Source organism: Ornithodoros turicata, unplaced genomic scaffold (assembly GCF_037126465.1).
Source record: "Ornithodoros turicata isolate Travis unplaced genomic scaffold, ASM3712646v1 ctg00000858.1, whole genome shotgun sequence".
Classification (NCBI taxonomy): domain Eukaryota; kingdom Metazoa; phylum Arthropoda; class Arachnida; order Ixodida; family Argasidae; genus Ornithodoros; species Ornithodoros turicata.
The window spans coordinates 920,987-943,509 of record NW_026999407.1 but is presented as its reverse complement, the minus strand read 5'-3'; the positions used below and the strand labels follow the sequence as shown (position 1 = coordinate 943,509).

The window sequence follows — 22,523 nt, the reverse complement described above, 5'->3', positions numbered from 1 at the left end:
ATATGCCACAACCTTTGTGGAGATTTTGTTGAGGAGTCCCATTTAAAAGAGATCTCAACGACGTTAGAAGAACGAAAAGGACACTCAATATAGGCGCCGCACGAAGACGAACGGAACCAAGGATAGGATTTCTTATTGCCTAATAATAGAGACGAGACTTTATCACGTCCCTTCAATAGACGACCTTGTGTTTACAAACATGTGACGGCATGAGAAGACAGGTTCGAGGTTATATTTTGGAGTGGTGGACAAGAAGCGGGAAAAACGCGTCGGTTGATAGGCTGATAAAGCTGATAGTGCCCACCAACATGCTTTGCGCGGCGGCGCCACGTAATCAGTGACGTCACGGGCTCAAGTCGTCTATACTGGTGGTACCGTAGGACGATGGCTTTATCTAGGCATGGGGATTAATCCATAGTGATTGAACTAAACCATTTCTTATTAGTGCAAAGGTCGTTGCAGATATGTAACGTCTCAAAGTTGTTTTGACTTCCATGACAGCCTCCGTAAATGAATTCTCCGCGATTCGAACGGTCATTTCGTGGCAACTATTTTTGCCAGGTCCCGCCTGTTGTTACCAGGTTTGCCAAATCTCGCATGTTCGCGTCGGAGCATTGCGATTGCCAGGAATTTGCCAGCTTGCGCGCTCTGGCCCGGCCTCGAAGAGACCGGGCAGCAGATTTCCCAACTACATCCGGTGTCTCCACTTTCGCATCGCGAGGGTGGCGAGGGTCCTCATTGGCCCGCAGGCACGTCCAAGTTCACGTGGGTTAGCAGACGACGGAACCGGAAGACGAGCGACAGCGATGCCCCTAGCGTGATTCCACGCTTCTAAAATGGCTAGATTCCCGACACTCATGTTCTTGTGGCAACGGTCACGTGACTCAGCGGGGGCGCCGACCTAGCAATTTCCTAGTGCTAGGGCGTGTTGCCATGAAATGGCAGCCCATATTCGCCATTAGTCTACCATTCATAAATTCTATACATAACATAAGGAACTTGTTTCAAAACTGGGGATTATATGAGGACAAAGAAAAAAAAAAAGACCTCGCTGTCTATGCATCGTTGAAAAAGAGGTGCAACTCAAGTACTTTGAAGTAACTATTTTTAATAACCCAGGTAAAACTTTCGTTCAACTCTTTATAATTGAGGTAAAGGTACAAAGAACCCATAACTGTGGAGTACATTCCATATTGACCGTCGTGAAATAGTGAATACTAAAGGTGTTAGAACTTACGAAGATTGATTGATTGATTATTGGGATTTTTTTGGCGCAGCGACAACGAAGGTCATACCTTACGAAGAATTAGTCGAGGTATTCGATAGTATTAATTAAGGAGTTAGTCGTTAGATTTCGTAAAATGAAATAGTTTCCGAAAAGACATTTGTAACATCACCAAAAGAAAGTAGAGGAAACAGTGCTGACAACGCCGGTGAAGGAAGTACTAGTTACTACTAGCAACGATGCTGATCTAGGTGTGATTACAAATGGAACATAGCTGATTCAAACTCACCGCTGCAGGTTTGGTTGCACTGCTCAAATGTCACGAAGTTGTTTTCGTTTCCTTGGCAACCACCGTAAACAAACTGTTTGCAGATTCCTTCCGCGGAGTCGAAATAGTACCTTGGGAAGTAGCCCTTGCAAGGTCCTTCTTCTTTCGGCAGGTTGCAGATAGAGGGCTTCTCTGTTGTACAGATAAGAGAGATAAGACACGTGCTCAAAGAATACCATTATAGGTTTTGTATGTACTCGCAGTTACAATATAGTGCACTTTTAATAGAGAGTATTCGTAGAGAGTATCGGCGTTCCGTATATCGAGAGGTTGGCACAAATACTCTATTTTAACCTGATGTTAACCTTATGGCACAAACATTGGTCGGCCTTATACTGCATGAAAGCTGCCCAGTATTAGGAATCACCAACCACAGTATATTTAATAGTAAGGAGGAATTTGTTTCAATACCAGCCGTTATTAATTACTCCGTAAACGTACTCCGCAAAATTCCACAAGCCGGTTCCAGAATATCAATCACGCAGCTGTAGATATCCTCCGCTCATCACACATGCTGTTCACTATTGCAGTTCAACGCGTAATTTCGGTTCAATATTTCCGATTAATCGAGTCGACGTTTACCAATAAACAGGCTATGTTGAGATAGGTAATAATACACAGTTGTCTGTTTCGGAGAAACTCTTACCCGAATCAGACTCCAACGTAAGACTGCGAGGAGACCATTCTTCCGATGGAGTTCTTGAGACTGGTGGGTAAAAAGTTGTTCAACTGCATTAAGCACGATTCGTCACGAAAAGGAACATGGAAAAGGTATTGGCAGCTACTGATTGCCTGAACACGGTGATCCTCCAGGATCATCGAAATCTTAAACATCATTGAAAAGAGTTGAGACAGAAACTCGGTCACAACAAGGAGACACCTGAGATAACAGATGCCTTGGAGGAGGTGTACACATCGCAATCTGTTCTCAAGGTAGAATGAGAAGACATCTCATCAGAATATCCTGTTGTGTTACATCGTCTACCCAAGCAGCAAAATGTACTGAAAGTCGAGTGCAACAGGGGTGGTCGGGTAGGTGGAAGTCCTTGAACAGACCAGTGAAACTAAAGAACATTGATAAGACACATACCGTCCACCCCTATTGCACTCGACTTTCAGTATATTGTGCTGCTTGGGTAGTTTCCTCAACCGTATCGGGTGACGTAACCTATCAAACGCCCTTCTGAAATCCTCGAAGATAACGTCGACTTTTGGCGCTTAAGAGGACAGAAAACTGCTAAAACGTTCCATGCGAAATGATTCACTCGACAGATGCACGCATATCGCGTAATTCGATTTTGAAAATCGCGAACGCGCGCAACGGTGGCAATACCCGCAACTACCCGCCACGGTCGCTTTGACGTCATTGCGGGGAAGCCCGCTAACTGGTTTCCTTGTTTGGAGAAGTGTCGTCTCTCTCTAGTAACCACGATGACATCACAATCATCCTCCTCCTCCTCCTCGTTACGACCTGCAGAGCGAGTCGAGCGGGAACGGGGATGTTCGGGGGTGTTTGTTTATTTATTCGACATACTGCCAGCCCCCTGTTAGGGGCCAAGGCAGGAGAGGGCTACAGTATAGGTGTGTACTCAAACAAACGAAGACAATGACTAACGCATTGATGTCACGACCCGTCCCCCAGTTTAACAAAGCATTCGACATTTTTAGCATTGACAGCATCTGCGGACAAGCGATTCCATTCGATCAACGGGAAATAACTAAATTCGTAACAGTCGTTACGTGGCAAAAAAATGTCTGAATTGTAAATTGTGCTCTTTCCTGGTGCGGAAGTCAGATAAAGGTGTAAGGTAATCTGTAGCAGCTATTTTGAGTTTGCTCTTAACTGGCTGACAATTTTTTTAACCTGTTCGTTCGTCGTCTGGCTGCTAAGAGAAAGAGAGAGAGAAACTGGAAGGCCTCGGCGAAACCGAAACGCGAGGAGTAGAAAAAAGAGCCCTATGGGCCTCTTGCACGACGTTTTGGGGGTACTCAAAACCGTATTCTGATGCGCCTCCGGAGGTTTTTCCGTAAATGGGCATCTATCACCTACACTGCGGCTCTGAAAAATCGCGCCGCAAGGATTTCCACAAGAGAGATGACGTTCCCGGTACGACAGTAAGGCAGGGAACATACCGGACACCACCGACTAGTAGGGGCGCTCTACACAAGAGGAGGACAGATGGCGCTGCGGTCGTCAGACGATGCTTTAGTGCAACAGGCCCATACTATGGCGGTTCCCCCGGAGGAGGACACCGTGACGTCACCCAGCATCTCCGTCTGCTACGAAGCCTGCATTCTCCCTTGCCGGATGATGTCAGCACTGTTTTGCTTTCAGTGCCATCCCGGTTCACAGTGGCGAAGCGCTCGCTCCGTAATAAATTCGTTGGAATAAAATCAACGCAGTTTCGGAACGAGATATTTCGTACCCATGTTCATGACGTCCCAAAGTTTAGGGATATGCCACAACCTTTGTGGAGATTTCGTTGCGGAGTCCCACTAGAAAGGGACCTCCACGACCTTAGAAGAACGAAAACGACACTCAATATAGGCGCCGCAGGAAGACCAACGGAACAAAGAATGGAATTTCTTGTTGCCTAATAATGGAGACGAGGCTTTATCACGTCCCTTCAATAGACGACCTTGTGTTTACAAACATGTGACGGCATGAGAAGGCAGGTTCGAGGTTATATATTGGGGTGGTGGACAACAAGCGGGAAAAACGCGTCGGTTAATAGGCTGATAAACCTGATAGCGCCCACCAACCCAACATGCTTTGCGCGGAGGGGCTACGTAATCAATGACGTCAGGGGCTCAGGTCGTCTATATTCGTAGTATCGAAGGATCGTGGCTTTATCTAGGACTGGGGATTAATCGATAGTGATTGAACTAAACCATTCCTTACTAGAGCAAAGGTTGTTGCAGATCTCGAAGGTCTCAAAGATGTTTTGATTTCCACGACAGCCTCCGTAGATGAATATCTGCAATTCGAGTGCTCATTTCGTGGCAACATACGAGTGCCAGGAATTTGCCAGCTAGCGCGCTCTGGCCCGGCATCGAAGAGACCGGGCAGCGGATTTCCCAACTACATCCGGTATCTCCACTTTCGCATCGCGAGGGTGACGAGGGCCCTCATTGGCTCGCACGCACGTCCAAGTTGACGTGGGTTAGGAGACGACGGAACCGGAAGACGAGCGACCGCAACGACCCTAGTGTGATTCCATGCTTCTAAAATGGCTAGATTCCTGACACTCATGTTCGTGTGGCAACGGTCACGTGACTCAGCGGAGGTGCCGACCTAGCGATTTCCTAGTGCTAGGTCGTGTTGCCATGAAATGACAGCCCGAATTCGCCATTAGTCTACCGTTCATAAATTCGATACATAACATAAGGTACGTCTTTCAAAACTAGGGATTATATGAGAGGACAAAAAAACAAAAACAAAAAAAAAACGCGACCTCACTGTCTGTGCATCGTTGAAAAAGAGGTGTAACTGAAGTACTTTTAAGTAACAATTTTTAATAATTTAGGTAAAACTTTCGTTTAACACTATAATTTAGGTAAAGAGGCATTTTTGATGTACAAAGAACCCATAACTGTGGAGGACATTCCATATATTGACCGTTGTGAATACTAAAGGTATTAGAACTTACGAAGGATTAGTCGAGGTATTTGATAGTATTAATTAGGGTGTTAGTCGTTAGATTTCGTAAAAGGAAATAGTTTTCGAAAAGACATTTGTAACATCACCAAAAGAAAGTAGAGGAATCAGTGCTGACAACACCGGTGAAGGAATTGCTAGTTACTACTAGCAACGATGCTGATCTAGGTGTGACGACAAATGGAATATAGCTGATTGCAACTCACCCCTGCAGGTTTGTTTGCACTGCTCAATTGTCTCGAAGTTGTTTTCGTTTCCTTGGCAACCACCGTAAATAAATTGTTTGCAGATCCCTTCCGCGGAGTCGAAATAGTACCTTGGGAAGTAGCCCTTGCAAGGTCCTTTGTCTTTCGGCACGTTGCAGGTAGGGTGCTTCTCTGTTGTAGAGATAAGAGAGATAAGACACGTGCTCAAAGAATACCATTACATTTTTGGTATGTACTCCCAGTTACAATATAGTGCACTTTTGATAGAGAGTATTCGTAGAGAGTATCGGTGTTCCGCATATCGAGATGTTGGCACAAATACTTTATTTTAACCTTATGTTAACCATATGACACAAATATTGGTCGGCCTTATACTGCATGAAAGCTGCCCAGTATTAGGAATCAACAACCACAGTATATTTAATAGTAAGGAGGAATTTGTTTCAATACCAGCCGTTATTAATTACTCCGTAAACGTACTCCGCAAAACTCCACACGTCAGTTCCAGAATATCACTCACGCAGTTGTAGATATCTTCCGCTCATCACACATGTTGTTCACGATTGCAGTTCAACGCGTAATTTCGGATCAATATTTCCGATTAACCGAGTCGACGTATACGAATAAACATGCTATGTTGAGATAGGTAATAATATAGAGTTGTCTGTTTCGGAGCAACTCTTACCCGAATCAGACTCCAACGTAAGACTGCGAGGAGACCATTCTTCTGATGGAGTCCTTGAGACTGTTGGGTAAAAGGTGTTCAACTGCATTAAGCATGATTTGTCACGAAAAGGAACATGGAAAAGGCATAGGCAGCGGCTGATTGTCATCAGAACACGGTGATCCTACGAGATAATCAGAATTTTAAACTTAATTAAAAAGAACGCTATCATATGCGTATAACATATACGGCACAGACACAACGTTTGCGATCTCATACATCAGACAAAGAAGCGGTCACAACAAGTAGACACATGGGATGACCGGGGGTGGGGGGATATATTTATTAGACGAAAAGGAAAAAAAAAACGGGGAAAGGTCAGCCAAACGGGACGTCGGCTTGCTATTCCAGAAATAAGAAATAATAATAAATAAATAAAAAGAAAAGATATTAATTAAAGAAGGAAATAAATAGGAAGTAATAAGAAGAAAATTAAGAAATAAGACGACGAGTGTGGTTCGCGCTTAATATTTCAGCAAATATATGAATTGTTTCGACCGATGTTTCAACAAAACGCGCTACGACTGGAAGGTCTGGCGAAACCGAAACAGACCTAAACCGAAATGCGAAGAGCAGAAAACAGACCCCATGGGCCTCTTTCACGACGTATGAGGGCACTCCGAACCGTATTCTGAAGTGCCTCCGGATGTTTTTCCGTACATGGGCATCTATCACCTACACTGCGGCTCTGAGAAATCGTGGCGCAGAGATTTCCACAAAAGAGATGACGTTCCCCGTACGGCGGTAAGGCAGAACACATACGGGACACGACCCACTAGTAAGGGCGCTCTACACCAGAGGAGGACAGTTGGCGCTGCGGTCGCCAGACGATGCTTTAGTGCAACAGGCCCATACTATGGCGGTTCTCCCGGAGGAGGACACCGTGACGTCACCCAGCATTTCCGTCTGCTACGAAGCCTGCATTCTCCCTTGCCGGATGATGTCAGCACTGTTTTGGTTTCAGTGCCATCTAGGTTCACAGTGGCGAAGAGCTCCCTTCGTAATAAATTCGTTGGAATAAAATCTGCGCAGTTTCGGAACGAGATATATCGTACCCATGTTCATGACGTCCCAAAGTTTAGGGATATGCCACAACCTTTGTGAAGATTTTGTTGCGGAGTCCCACTTGAAAGAGACCTCCACGACCTTAGAAGAACGAAAAGGACACTCAATATAGGCGAAGCAGGAAGACTAACGGAACAAAGAATGGAATTTCTTGTTGCCTAATAATGGAGACGAGGCTTTATCACGTCCCTTCAATAGACGACCTTGTGTTTACAAACATGTGACGGCATGAGAAGGCAGGTTCGAGGTTATATATTGGGGTGGTGGACAACAAGCGGCAAAAACGCGTCGGTTGATAGGCTGATAAAGCTGATAGTGCCCACCAACATGCTTTGCGCGGCGGCGCTACGTAATCAATTACGTCACGGGCTCAGGTCGTCTATATACTCGTAGTATCGAAGGATCGTGGCTTTATCTAAGTATGGGGATTAATCCATCGTGATTGAACTAAACCATTTCTTACTAGTGAATAAGGTTGCAGATCTCGAACGTCTCAAAGTTGTTTTAATTTCCATGACAGCCTCCGTAGATGATTTCTCTGCAATTCGAGCGGTCATTTCGTGGCAACTATTTTTGCCAGATCCCGCCTGTTGTCGCCAGTTTTGCCAAATCTCGCATGTTCGCGTGGCGCCTTACGAGTGCTACGAATTGGCCAGCTAGCGCGCTCTGGCCCGGCATCGAAGAGACCGGGCAGCGGATATCCCAACTACATGCGGTGTGTTCACTTTCACATCGCGAGGGTGACGATGGCCCTCATTGGCCCGCACGCACGACGAAGTGGACGTGGCTTAGCAGACGACGGAACCGGAAGAGGAGCGACCGCGATGCCCCTAGCGTGATTCCATGCTTCTAAAACGGCCAGATTCCTGAGACTCAGGTTCCTGTGGGAACGGTCACGTGACTCACGCGGGGGCGCCGACCTAACAATTTCCTAGTGCTAGGTCGTGTTGCCATGAAATGACAGCCCGAATTCGCCATTAGTCTACCGTTCATAAATTCGATACATAACATTCAAAATTGGGGATTGTATGAGAGGAAAAAAAAAGTGACCTCACTGTCTATGCGTCGTTGAAAAAGAGGTCCAACTGAAGTACTTTTAAGTAACTGTTTTTAATAATGTAGGTAAAACTTTCGTTAAACTCTTTATATTTGAGATAAAGAGGCATTTTTGATGTGCAAAGAACCCATAACTGTGGAGGACATTCCATATTGACCGTCGTGAAATAGTGAATACTAAAGGTATTAGAACTTACGAAGATTGAATGATTGATTATTGGGATTATTTTGGCGCAGCGACAACGAAGGTCATACCTTACGAAGAATTAGTCGAGGTATTAGATAGTATAAATTAAGGAGTTAGTCGATAGATTTTGTAAAATGAAATAGTTTCCGGAAAGACATTTGTAACATCACCAGGGAAGAGTGCTGACAACGCCGGTGAAGGAATTACTAGTTACAACTAGCAACGATGTGTGACGACAAATGGAATATAGCTGATTCAAACTCACCGCTGCAGGTTTGCTTGCACTGCTCAATTGTCTCAAAGTTGTTTTCGTTTCCTTCGCAACCACCGTAAATAAATTGTTTGCAGATTCCTTCCGCGGAGTCGAAATAGTACCTTGGGATGTAGGCCAAGCAACGTCCTGTGGCTTTCGGCAGGTTGCAGATAAAGGGCTTCTCTATTGTAAATAGAGATAAGAAACGCGCTCAAAGAATACCATTACATTTTTGGTATGTACTCGCAGTTACAATATAGTGCACTTTTGATAGAGAGTATTCGTAGAGTATCGGTGTTCCGCATATCGAGATGTTGGCACAAACACTTTATTTTAACCTTACGTTAACCTTATGACACAAATATTGGTCGGCCTTATACTGCATGAAAGCTGCCCAGTATTAGGAATCAACAACCACAGTATATTTAATAGTAAGGAGGAATTTGTTTCAATACCAGCCGTTATTAATTACTCCGTAAACGTACTCCGCAAAATTCTACAAGCCGGTTCCAGAATATCAATCACGCAGCTGTAGATATCCTCCTCTCATCACACATGTTGTTCACGATTGCAGTTCAACGCGTAATTTCGGATCAATATTTCCGATTAACCGAGTGGACGTATACGAATAAACATGCTATGTTGAGATCGGTAATAATACCGAGTTGGCTGTTTCGGAGAAACTCTTACCCGAATCAGACTCCAACGTAAGACTGCGAGGAGACCATTCTTCGGATGGGGTTCTTGAGACTGGTGGATAAAAAGTTGTTCAATTGCATTAAGCATGATTCGTCACGGAAAGGAACAACGAAAAGGCATTGGCAGCTGCTGATTGTCAGAACACGGTGATCCTCCAGGATCATCGAAATTTTAAACATCATTAAAAAGAGTTCAGAAGATAAGGAACTTGCTTCAAAACTGGGGATTATATGAGAGGACAAAAAAAAAACACGACCTCACTATCTATGCATCGTGAAAAAAGAAACAGATGTGCAGAGTTGCATGGCTGAGGTACAAAAGACCCATAGCCGTGGAGGACATTCTGTATATATTCACCGTTTTGAAATAGCGAATACACAGGGTATCAGAACTTATGAAGTCGAGGTATTAGTTCGTACTGGGGTCCTATTCTCGTCAAAGTAATCGAGCTCGATTACTCTGTGTCTCGCATATCATTGGTCGTTAGACCTTAGTGGCCACTCCTTCTTCACGTAAAGACCAATCAATGACAGGCAAAGACACAAAGTAATCGAGGTCGATTACTTTGACGAGAATAGGGCTCCAGGTTAAGCTATTAGTCGTTAGAATTAGTCAAATAAGATATTTGCCGAAAAGAGATACGTATCATCGCCAAAACAAAGTAGAAGAAATAGTGCTGACAACGCCGGTGACTGAATGACTATTTACTACTACCGGCGTTGCTGGTCTATAGATATTACGACAAGTGAAATATAGTTGATCCAAACTCACCGCCGCAGGTTTGGTTGCACTGCTCAATTGTGTGGAAGTTGTTGTCGTTTCCTCTGCATCCACCGTAAATAAATTCTTTGCAGATACCTTCCGCAGTGTCGAAATAGTAACTTGGAACGAAGGCCAAACAAGGTCCCTTGTCTACCGGCAGGTTGCAGATAGCGGGTTTCTCCGCTGTAAATAGAGATAACACACATGCTCAAAGAATAAAATTTAATTTGTAGTATGTACGCGCAGTTACGATATAAGAACCATACTTCTCCACGCTTGAGAGCGACAAAAAAAGAAAGAAATATTCAGATGTTGGCACTGATACCTTATTTTCACCGGTATATTAACCTTGACGTTATGACAAGGATGTTAGTCGACCCCCTCGGCATGAAACCTGCCGAGTATCAGAAAACAGTGCCAATATAGTAGTAGAAGAATAGCAGTAGTAGAACAAGGGTGAATATATAGGTCTCCTATATATTTATTCGTACAGATTTATCAGTTATTAATTACTCCGCAAACGCACTCCGCAAGATTCCGCACGTCGATTCCAGAATATCATCCTCTGAAGTTATAGACATTGTCCGCTCACCACACACTCTGTTCATCGGTTAGGGGAGCAATATTTCTGATCAAGAAAGTCGACGTACGAATAAACACGCAATGCTGAGATAGGAATAATATAGTGCTGGCTGTTTCGCAGAAACTCTTACCCGATTCAGACTCCGACATGAGGCTACGAGCAGACCATTCGTTCACGGGGATTCTTGAGACTTCTGCATAAAAAGTAGTTTAACTGCATTAAGCACGATTCGTCCCGAAAAGCAATATGGAAAAGGCATTGCCAACGGCTCACTGTCATCCGAAAACGTAAATCTTCAGGATCGTCGGAATTTTAAACAGCATTCAAAAGAACGCTATCATCTGTGTATAACCTATTTCGGTACAGACACAATGTTTGCGATGTCATGTATGTGGAATAGACAAGGAATCGGTCCCAAAACGGATGCCACGGAGAACACCCGAGATGATAGAAACCAGGGTTGCGGAATGCGGTCACCAATTCCATTCCTTGGAATGCAAAGGTATGGTCAGTTCCCACTCTTGGAATGGCTTTGCAACCCCATTCCATTCCTTTAATTCCACCAACAAAAGAAACCGTACTGGCTAGCCCAGCAGTGCTAGAGATGACTGACATTACCCACCACGAAAAAAGCACAAAGACAAGATTATTTCGCCCTTGACCGTGTGGCAACCAGAACGTTCAATTCGAATTCCATTCCGTCCGCGAAAAATGCCTAATTTCATTCCCATTCCATTCGTAGGACAGTTTCCGCCATTCCATTCCAATTCCATTCTGGGCTGTGATAAATCTGGAATGATTCCGGAATCATTCCAACCCTAGAGTGGTAACTCCGCAACCTCGGAGGAGGTGTATTCTGAAGGTAGAACGAGAGCCATCTAATCAGAACTAGAATCACTAAATAGGGAGTAGAGTAGTGACACTGAGTAGCCACGCCGGCGAGCGAGCCCGCCATCTTGAGTCCGGCGCGTCTGCGTCGCCTAGCAATGGGACGCCAATCTCCCCCTTCACCGGTGGAGAACAACGCTCAGTCGATCCAGCTCGTAACCCAGGAAACCGGTTTTTGGATGGAGGGGACTCAACATGGACGACGATTTCTTGGAAGGGAAACCACCTGACACAATCGGCCCAATGGCGAACACTGGACGGCGGCTCCGGTATGGAAAAGTAATACGATACTCTGTACTCTATTTACTGACTCTAATCAGAACATCGTGTTGTGTTATGACGTCTAGTTTCCTCAACGGTATGGGGTAAAATACCCTGTGAAATGCCTTTTTTGAAATCCTGGAAGATAGCGTCGACTTTTGGCGCTTAACAACGAGGTAACCTGTACCTAACCTCTGTAAAACCTCGAATCAGTGAACTCCTTGGACTGTATGAACTATGTTTCAGCAAATCGCGGTACGATTGAAAGACCTCGACGAAATCTGTGTCTCACTCAGGGTATGACATAGATGCAGTGCAGGTGGTGGACAAAGCAATGCGAAAAGCCTGAGGAAAAAAAAACAGAGGGACAGGACAAAAACATGACTCAAACCCGGAAAGGTTGAGTTTTCACAAGGCAAGTTACAGAGATATAAAAATGTGGCTCGTGAAAAAGCGAGGAGGAAAAGTAAGAGGCAAATGGATTGAAAATACCGTGTTGGACGTGCCAAAAGAAGCCGTGTTCGAGAATAAGTGATTACTTGATTGATTATGTAGTGTTTCAGACTCTTACCGCTGGTAAATAGCAGGGATATGAATATGTAATTCGGAGGACATTTAGGGCCACCAGTTTTAAGGGCAGGCGCAGCCTTGCAGGTTTCCCAGTTTTAGTTGGTATTGAACCTCGCTAGAGTGATATTTCATTTGTGTTGGCATTTGGGTATTGTTTTGAGTGTTGTGTGAATTGTTTAAAACTATGAGCTCTATGGGGGATATGCTGGGTCCTAGTACAACTGCACCGGCGGAATGTACGGCAGCCGATGTTTAAAGAGGAACACCCGTCGGGTCGACTTACCCGCACAAGCCTTCATACACTCATCAGTCGACTCAAAGTTGTTGGCGTTTCCTTGGCAACCACCATAATTGAATTGCTTGCAGCTTTTCGAGGCGGGATCGTAGTAAAATCTCGGGAGGTACCCGGGGCACGGTCCTCTGTCAGGTTTCAGATGGCAGATCACAATCCTGCTGCTGCCTGTGTGGAGGAAAATGTATCATGATTGGGCGGCACACACACTGCGCAGATTCGACAATCACTGATAGAGGTCGCTTAGCGTTTCATTAATTCATTAAACCAACAAATAAAATCTGACAAAGACCCTTTGTACTGTATCGTAACACTTTCTGTAATGAAAACAGTGTTCAAGGACCCCCATTTTAGCTCGACCTCACCGAAATAAGGCGCACCTAAAAAATGATGTCTGTGTAACTATGACTCTGTGTGATCATCAAACGAATATTTCAAAATCCAAAAACTTTACCACGGAACGCTTGGCAGGTTGCCAGTGGGTAAGCTTAAGTTTTGTTCGCCCATTATGTACATGACAAATTGAATTGTATTGAAATTAATAGAAACTAAGAAAAATTATAACGGGTAATTTTTTGACTGAGCCAATTCTCTATAATTTTGAATTAATATTTGCAAACTTGGAACTGGGGCGGCTTCAGACTCTGTGAAGCTGCCGACTGGCTTTACGTTTCGCTCTACCACAATGCACATGAAGTAAACCAAATGAAAGAAGCAGGGTTTCAATTGAGCCTGTTCTTTCGATTGCAAATCAAAATACATTTCAGAGCTCTATTACATTTCTGCTATCAGTCGGACTTGATACGAAACTATACGAAGATAGGTGTCGTTGGATCGCCGAACTGTTCAAGTTGCGGAACTGTGGAGAACACGGAGCACGTGTTGGTCACCGGCCGCTCTTTGACTCTAGTCGGCGAACACTGAAGAACGCCCTCGCGGAACTTGACAACCGACTTTTTAGTGTTGAAAAGGTACTGGTGAGGTGGCCAAGGTAGCACCAGCAGCACCATACGAAACTGGTGAAACGGTTCTTTTCACTCAGATTTTGTCGGATTTTTCTCAGAGTTGACTCAGACTTTTCATTCATGAATCTGCAAGCGTGGAAAATACCAATTCAGTTTGACAACTAGGTCCACGAAATCTACAGTGTATCCGTCGTACCGATTAGCTAGAGTTGATCCAACCTGTGGAGAAGGTTGACGATTGTCCAGTCCGAAACGCTAAATTCTACGCTACGCTGATATTAATTTATTTGGTATGTGCTTTCACTTACAATGTACGAGCTATACTTATCCGCATTTGCCAGAGACAAAAAGCACCGAATTATTCCTTACGTCGAGAATACCGAGATTCGAATATCTATGAGAGATTCCGAATGTCGATAAGATATATTTCTCATGACGTGTTGTGCTATTATTGCAAAATATCTATGCCCGGTTTTTGAAATCTGTTCAGGGACATATCTCCCTTGCCCGCGACTGGTTGGTGTCACGGGCGATAACAAAGGTGATCCCCACTTGGAGGCTGGGAAGGTGAACCGGCTTCGCGCTGGCTGTGCTGTATGGGTGTTTTCCCCCTGGGCTTTCTTGAAACACTTTAAGACAAATGTCGGCACAATTTCCTGTGAAGTCGGCCCAAGACGCGTGATGCCCCTCTGCGATAGTCGTGACGTTGCAGACTACGTCAAGCAGCTCCATAACGACAACAGTCACCTCCAGCCTGATCCACGTAATGAATATCAGCCGCTCACTCTCCGGATTTAAAGGAGCATGGAAGTGGACCCCAAAACATCCTTATTTTTTGTTTTTCACTGCAACATCATCTGCAACGAATAGAATGTGCTCCTGCCAAAGAACGATGTGTGCATGTCCCCTACAGAGCACGCGCAAGGCTCTGTTCCGCCTTGAAAAAAACCTTCTCCACGTGCAAAGGGCACATCGGCGAACGCGGAAAAGTCGTGACGCATCACGGGCTCCGGCGAGTGACCAGTGATGTCCAACGGAACTGTTCTACAAGCAGCGCGTGAGCCGAGAAGAAAGAAAGGCAGTTTGTACGTCACGCGGGGCTCGTGTCTCTCGGCTGCGAATGCTATCTCCAACTGTCTTTTGTATATTTTATTGCGCGGTGACAATACGCTGCAGAGCGAAAATATTTTGCATTGCGACTTCTGGTGGACAGCTTCACGGATGAAGCAGGGTTTCGTTAAATGTCACTTCTTTGCCATTGAGCATGCGTGGGACGCTTTGGTTCCACAACGTGATCCGCTCTTTACGACCTATGAAGAAGTCTGATGGGATTCCATTGCCTCAACAGCTTCTTGATAACCTTGTGCTGAATATGGCCACACGCTGGGATGTATGCGGGCCATACTGAAACATCTCTTATAAAAGCACAACGTACGTGTTCTTTGCGGAACGCCTATGGACTGCAGTTTTTGAGCATGGGTGCGTTACAAGATGCTTCTGTAGGTCAAATCACGACACAATGGAACTTCGGTTTTATAATTGGAAAAACAATTTAGAAATTTGAGAAAAGGTGGCAGTTGTATTTCTTGTATTGACTCAGGGTGGCTTTGTTTTATGATAAAGTAATCGTGAAAAATCAAACTAAATACAACAAAGTAAATAATAAAACATTTTTGGGTGTGCATTGCATATTTGGCTCCACTGACGGTTAAGATATGCCAGTGCGATATATATGTGATTATTATTTAGTATTGATCTATACTGTCACGATGACTTACTTGATTTGATAACGAAGGAAGGTATCATCTTGCGTGATTCTGGCTGAGAAGCGCCTGTGACAAACAGTGCCAAGAGTTATCAGCTAGAAATCCGGAATAATTGCACACACACACAAAGAACAAAAACAAAAAGTAAAATATCAGCATATTCCATTCAGTCATCCAGTACTGTATATTCACAAATCATTTTGCCAGAAACGAAGTCGATATACATTAAATCAAATTTGTGTTGTACGCTCGTAGAAACTTTTTTTCTGGGCAGCTCAAACGGCGAAGTACTTTGACATCTTGTAGGATTCACCGCCTGACGAACACTGTGCAACGTCGCAGAAACGTTATCTACGCTAACCTGTGCAACTTCTTCCACAGAAACATGGAAGTGACACTCTAAACGCAGAGACCTGACCGCATAACAAGCTCTACATGCCAACCACAGTGCCATCGCCTCTGGTTTGAGTTGAGCGTAGGAGTTAAGCCATGTTGACAAAAAGGCCTCCTATTTTCGACAAACCAAAAGAGAGAAGGCATTGCTGACGTCAAGCGACTGCGAACACTTCCCGCGTTATCCTTGTTGGCGTCGCGGTTTGAGATGATGTTGCCTCGATGGATCGGTCGTGTGAACTCAGCAATGAACGTTGTTTGCACTAAAGGTAGGCTTGAGTCTTAACACTCGTGACATCATGCTGCGAAGAAAAGGTGATCGAGACTACATACTTTGGGCCAGACCCGGTTCCCAGGGGAAAAGCCTCTTAATCTTTATTCCAGTTCCTTAAGTGGGGAGTTTTAGAAAATCGTAAGCGCCCCCCGATGCCGACTCCGTATCGCAGTCAGGCAATCACATATCAGCAACGTGATGTCATCCACTCCAAAGGAATCAGGCGATCATGTTTTCGAGAACGTTAATGCGTAACTTCAACGTTCTCCTAAAACTCTGTAGTAGCTCGTACCCGGCGTATTACTACGAACGTAAACATTAGAACCTACGCGGACAAGGTGCACAATAACTGATAACATTCTATTATATGTGCACGAAGGCCGCGCTTTCAGAATTCACATTTTGTTGTAAAGAGGATAATACATGAGCAAGATCTTTCTTTCATCATCATGTAAATTTATAAGAGAATCATCTTTTTCGTATTATTTTCATTTTTTTTTGGGGGGGGGGAGGGCGGCGAGGAATTGAATGTTAAAATTTCACAGCTAAAGAAACGAGGTTTCTGCTTCTTCCGGAAAGTTTCGATACGATGAATACGGAAGGAAAGCATTATGCAGTAGGCCCTTGAGTTCCTTTTCGTAAAGGTGACGGAGGTCCCAGCGAAAATCAAAATTAGCGAATAACATGAAGCTGTGGACTCGTTGATGCCACAATGGTGAGATCCAACCCTGGGGTGACGGACCGAGAACGCGAAGCGGATGCTGCTAGAGACACCGAAGCCACTAAAAACGTGACCTCATTTGTGTGTGCCATTAATACGAAGAGACGACCTTCGTGAGGGAATACGACTAGCGAAAGAACGGGGTTTCCCGTCCGAGCCACCATCGTCATGATTACGTCACGGTGACGTTTTTTGGGTAGAGGTCTATTACTGCAGCATTGGACGATAGTAACTGAATTAACTTACGTAATGACACCTATAGACCTCACAAATGCCTGCTTTCATTAGCCATAAACTTAGGCACTTCAAGCTGGTGCCCTTGATACACCCAGAGATGAATCCTGTACTTTACTACCGATCACCACAAATTGTAGTATGTAGTGCTGTGACTCTACTTCACCCTTTTGGCAACGCAAACGAGGCAGAGTGAATCACCCTTTTGATAGCCAACTTGAAACGCGGGGAACTGAGAGGAAGGTCCAGGTCGGTTTCGTTGTCGCTTTCAACCTCCCGGAGATAAGAGATTACGACGTCAAGGTGCCCACCCCTTTGCCTGACTACATGGTTTTGTTATATTAGTGTCTATATTTGATGAAATATTGTGCGTTTTATGTATAGTAGCCCATACCCTGTAATTTGACGAATATCAGGGCCCATGTGGCCGTTCTAAGACACGAATAAATTCATATCGTAACACTCATGCAACATCTTTCCGCCATCTTGTAAGAAAACCATATTTTGCGTGCGAATGTTTAAATTTGAAACCTAAAGATCCTCATTGTAACGGGACCCATTACTTCATTCCCTGCTTCACCTCCAGCAATGGGGTAGAGTATCTCCCCCGGCGATGAAACTCCCCACCCATTATCCCGAAATAAAGTTGTTATTGTTGTTGAAACCTAAAGAAAAGGGGAGTCTGCATGATCCGAAATGTTACGATAGATGAATACGGAAAGCATTACGTAGTTGGACACTTGAAGTAACTGGAGTAGATTTAAAAGTAGCGTGTGTCAGCCTGTGTGGCGACATGCTGCAGGGTAGAACTGCGGGTAATTTCAACCACCTGGGGTTCTTTTGCCGTGCGCCGGAAATTTCCGACACCCGGTGCTGGAAGCAATGTTTACCTCCTCCTCACTCGGCCGGAATGAAACCTGCGATCTTAAAGGGACTATGAAATTTCCCGAACCCCCATACTTTTTTTCGATGGAAACTGTTCTTCCCGCAGAGAAACTAATATGCCACAAATGTTTCCGGACGAAATCGCTCCACTCTGCGAGGAGCGCGCGCTGGAAATGTCTCTTCCGCGTTCCTCCTCTCCCGCGCATATTTCCCTGCCGATGGTGTAACTGTACGGACCGCTCTTCGGTTCCCCGTTACGTCACCGGTGTTGCACAATGGCAAGTAATGCCGCGAGCTCGCGCTGTGGCTGCCGCCACTGCCGAAATCTGCCGATCGCGCGAAAGCTGCTGTCATGGAGATTTCCACTCCCGATGACCGCATACGCGGGATCCTACGGCGCATGCTCCTGGTGGGATTCCTCGGCTCGGCAACACGTCACGATGACGTGTTGCTGAGCCGGCCGTGGTCGCGTCAAGTTGCCCGTTGTGTCTCCGCTCGGCAGCTCTCCACGGCGTGGCGCCAGCTGTCCTCCCTTCGCCGCTCCGTTTAAATTCGCTCCCGAGAAATCCGCTCGCGCGACGAAAGTAAAATTTCGGTTCTAGACTCAGAAAAATGTCTTCTTTCGAACGAAACGAAGAAAAAAATCGTTTCATAGTTTCTTTAAGCTCAGAAGCCACGCTACCGGCTGAACATGAAGCTGGACTCGTTGATGCGACCAACTGCAGCAGGTGAATTTATTTCTGCAAAGCATTTCTAATGATTCAACCTTGTTATACTGCATCTTTGCTCTTCTTCTAATACTGCACGTATACCACCAAGCCACATTTCCTCAATGCCTGATCGCTCTCCTGGGCAGGACTTGTTTCATTAAATGTTTCTTTCCAGATATGTTCCAATGAAATCGTTTACCCTGGCAACCTTGTCATCATAACAACTCTGAAGGTTTCCGTTATGCATTACACCACATGTGCCTCCCCTCGTTAATACACTTTCTTCGCTTTCTACGTGTTAGTTGTTTAATTAGGAGTTGGTGACTGCTTTCATCGTACTATTGCATTATCATCGCCCCCTGGCGATGAAACTCTCCACTCATCATCATTCAAATAAAGTTGTTCTTGTCTTTGCATTATCCGCATATACGGGTTTCTCAGTTAAATCCCCGGGCTAAATAATTCGCGAACGGGTGCACCAATCGACAAAACTTTTTACGAGTATCTGTCCGATACCACCTATAAGCTGCGTACCGTGTGAATGACTGGGAGGCGCTCATTATTTAAGTAAAAATTCAAATGCGTTTCGTAAAAAAACAAACAAAAAAACTAACTTCTAAAGCAGGGCGCTGTCGGCATTCAAATGGGTACTACCCCTTTTGGGGCCTTCAGTGGACACTTTGTAGAGAAAGATCTGCCACCGAAGCGGGTCATTTGTTGCAGTAATTAATTGGTTTCGGTTTACATATTTTTGTCGCGGCTGGTCGCGGTAAAGCGCAAAAGGACGCTCCTCCCCTCCCTTATCGACCAATGAATTATGCCCTTACACAAATGAATTACGCCAATGAATTACGTCCTTTTGCGCTTCACCGCGACCTGCTGCGACAAAATATGTAAACCGAAACCAATTAATTACTGCAATAAATGACCCGCTTCGGTTGGAGGTTTTTCTCTAAAAGGTGTCTATTGAAGGTTCCAAAAGGGGTGGTACCCATTTTAATGCCGACAGCGGCCTGCTTTGGAAGTCATGTTTTTTATGAAACTCATTTGGATTTTTATTTAAATAATGAGCGCCTCCCACTCATTCATACGGTACGCAGCTTGTAGGTGGTATCGGACAGATACCGTAAAAAAAGAAAGTTCGTCGATTGGTGCACCCGTTCGCGAGTTATTTAGCCCGGCGATTTAATTGAGACACTCGGTATATTTGCCCTCCGACCATGAAACACCCTCACTGTGCCTTTGCAATGTACTGAAATTTGAAATAATAAAAGAAGAACAAGACAAAAGAAGAAGAACTTAAAAGAAAAGAAGAGTAGTCGCGAATAATGAAGTTAGGGACCCAAACCCGTGAAGGTGAAGGGAGAACTATAGATTAAAAAAATAAATAAATAAAAGATCCAGTATAAGAATATAGGAGGAGTCACAGACGACGAGAGGGTATATGATGGAATTGCTGCGACATAATTGTGTGGTATGTCTCAATTGTGTGAAAAACCCAAGCTATGCGCACGATGTATGTCAGCAAAAGGGCTGCTAAGGGAGGAACAGTGAGATATTTCAGACAAGTACCTCCGAAAGTGACGACAAACTTTATGCTCACCACTACAAGTCTGGTTGCACTGCTCGATGGTAGGAAAGTTGTTATCGTTTCCTAGGCAACCTCCATAGACGAAGGCCTTGCAGGTACCTCCGATAGAGTCGTAGTAGTACCTCGGGAAGTAACCGGCGCATGGTCCTCGTTCTTTAGGCTGGTTGCAGATGCTCGGTATATTGGCTGCATAGGAGTGAGCAGAAAAGATGATACGTAGCTCGTACGTTTGTAATAGCCTACACTATCGCTGAGAATCTCGGTGGAGCATTAACGCTCTATATTGATTGGATGGTTGGTTGATGACGTATGCTTGCCGAGTAAATTATGGTATACACAGTCTGCGCCATAGACTACCACCGATTGCATTGACCTTAATGTAGATATTGTACACACCTCAGGTAAACAAGTGCTGCAGATCATTGCCAAGTGATGAAGGTGATTGAGGGAGTTTGCGAAAACCGTAAGGCTTTTCTCGTAAACTTCCTTTTTTTTTTTCATTTGTGACATTTGCTGCGTCATGTTTTAATTTGTCAATGCGTCTAATGTTACCTCGTTGTGCCATTTCTTCTTGTTGCATGTAGTAATATGTAGGATGATGTAGGATATTATAATTTACTAACACCGTTCCCGTGGCAATCTTTTGTTACATGTGTACATCTTCTAATACCTGCCGGTGTCCGCGGGCTCGTCAAGCTGGTTCTGAAGCTTTTCGCCACCACCCCGGTCATTGTATTCGGAATGGGAAATAAACTAAATAAAAGAAAAATCTGCCTGTCGGTGTAGCGCCACTTGAGGGAGAATTATGCGGCCCTTACACCTTCTAAGAAAAACTCCCACGCACGAGACACCAATGAAAGAAATAATAAAACAATCTTGCGTATAAGCGTCTCCAAAGCGTCACCTCCTTTCCCAATGAAGCATCGTGAGAAAGTTGGAATCCCGCAAGCTACGTCGTGCCATAAAATGGGAAACGGGCTTTGTGCCAGACTTTACCGCAATAACGAGTAAACTGTAATAAGCAGTGATGGCCACTAACTACTTCTACAGTAGTTTAACTATAACTACTAACTACTTCGTGATGGAGTAGTTTAACTAGTAGTTCAACTACTTTTCAGGGGAGTGGTTAAAACTACTTCTTTAACTACTGCAATGTAGTTTAACTACACCTATAACTACTTAACGTTGTCCATCAACACTAATCCCATGTAGTGTTCTTAGACACCTAGATATGAATCACAAGCAATGATAAACTTTGGCTCAAGCCACTGCTACGATCGTCAAATACAAAGCTTGCGGCGGGATTCTTTCTGTGCCTACGCGATAAACTAAGTTGCATAATTATTTCACAGCAAATGAGGGTTCACTGGACAACAGTGTTGCGGATTTGAATCCAGGGATTTGATTTAAATTCATCAAAGGGCTCGTGGATTTGATTTGGGATTTGGTTTACGGGGAAAATAGGACGACGATTTGGATTTAGATTGAATCACACTTTTGACAGATGATTTGGATTGAATCATGTTTTTTTTTTCGACGGAATTGGATGTGTATTTGGTCAAGCTCCTGAAGGAAAATGGTTGGATTTTGACTGCTGCGAAATTTGACGTTGACGGGCGGGCAGATTCTTTGTCAGTCGTATCTGAGTCCGTCTCTGTAATTACGTTTTTACAAGACATTTGGCTGAATTGCATTTCACATATGTTTACACATGATACAATGTAACTCTTAATGAGGAGAAGGTCTAAAAAATGTTTGGATTTGAGATGGGTTGCCTTGCATTCCGCCATCTCTGTTCCCAATGTCCCGCCAAAAGTTCTGTTTCGTTTAAAAAGAAATCCCATGATTTTTTGATTGCGTGAAGCAGTCTACGGACACTGTTTGTAGACTGCTTCAAGTTTAAGAGCTGGTTTGTCTGTCAGACAGACCACCTCTAAGGCCTATAGCCATCTCCCCTTCCGAGCACTAAAGGTACGTCATGCAATACTCTCACACATAATCACATGGGTAGTTCGATGTCTAATTCACAACGGTATCACAGCTTTCAATAATTCCTTAGAAATGGAACGCATTGGAGAAAGCACACCACTGGTCCACCGAGCTCAGGCAATGTACGTTCGAGAAAAGGACTACCATACACGTATTTTGTCTGTTTTTGTTGGTTCGGAACTGCGACTGATGTCGCGTTCTGGTGTCCCAGAGATTGCTAAAATAAGTCCCGAAATGT

At 44.5% G+C, this 22,523-nt stretch overlaps 1 protein-coding gene across 1 annotated transcript in view; it reads right to left on the bottom strand.

Annotated features, from left to right (window-relative positions):
• Positions 1-22,523, bottom strand: part of LOC135375381 (papilin-like) — a 59,362-nt gene that overhangs the window by 29,029 nt on the left and 7,810 nt on the right. Inside the window, exons 5-13 of the mRNA XM_064608097.1 lie at positions 20,309-20,482; positions 15,501-15,554; positions 12,749-12,925; positions 10,877-10,939; positions 10,173-10,370; positions 9,393-9,452; positions 8,715-8,885; positions 6,103-6,162; positions 5,418-5,588 (exon numbers count right to left, since the gene is read on the bottom strand). Of these exons, the coding sequence (XP_064464167.1) occupies positions 5,418-5,588; positions 6,103-6,162; positions 8,715-8,885; positions 9,393-9,452; positions 10,173-10,370; positions 10,877-10,939; positions 12,749-12,925; positions 15,501-15,554; positions 20,309-20,482 (1,128 nt within the window). The remainder of the gene's footprint in view (positions 1-5,417; positions 5,589-6,102; positions 6,163-8,714; positions 8,886-9,392; positions 9,453-10,172; positions 10,371-10,876; positions 10,940-12,748; positions 12,926-15,500; positions 15,555-20,308; positions 20,483-22,523) is intronic.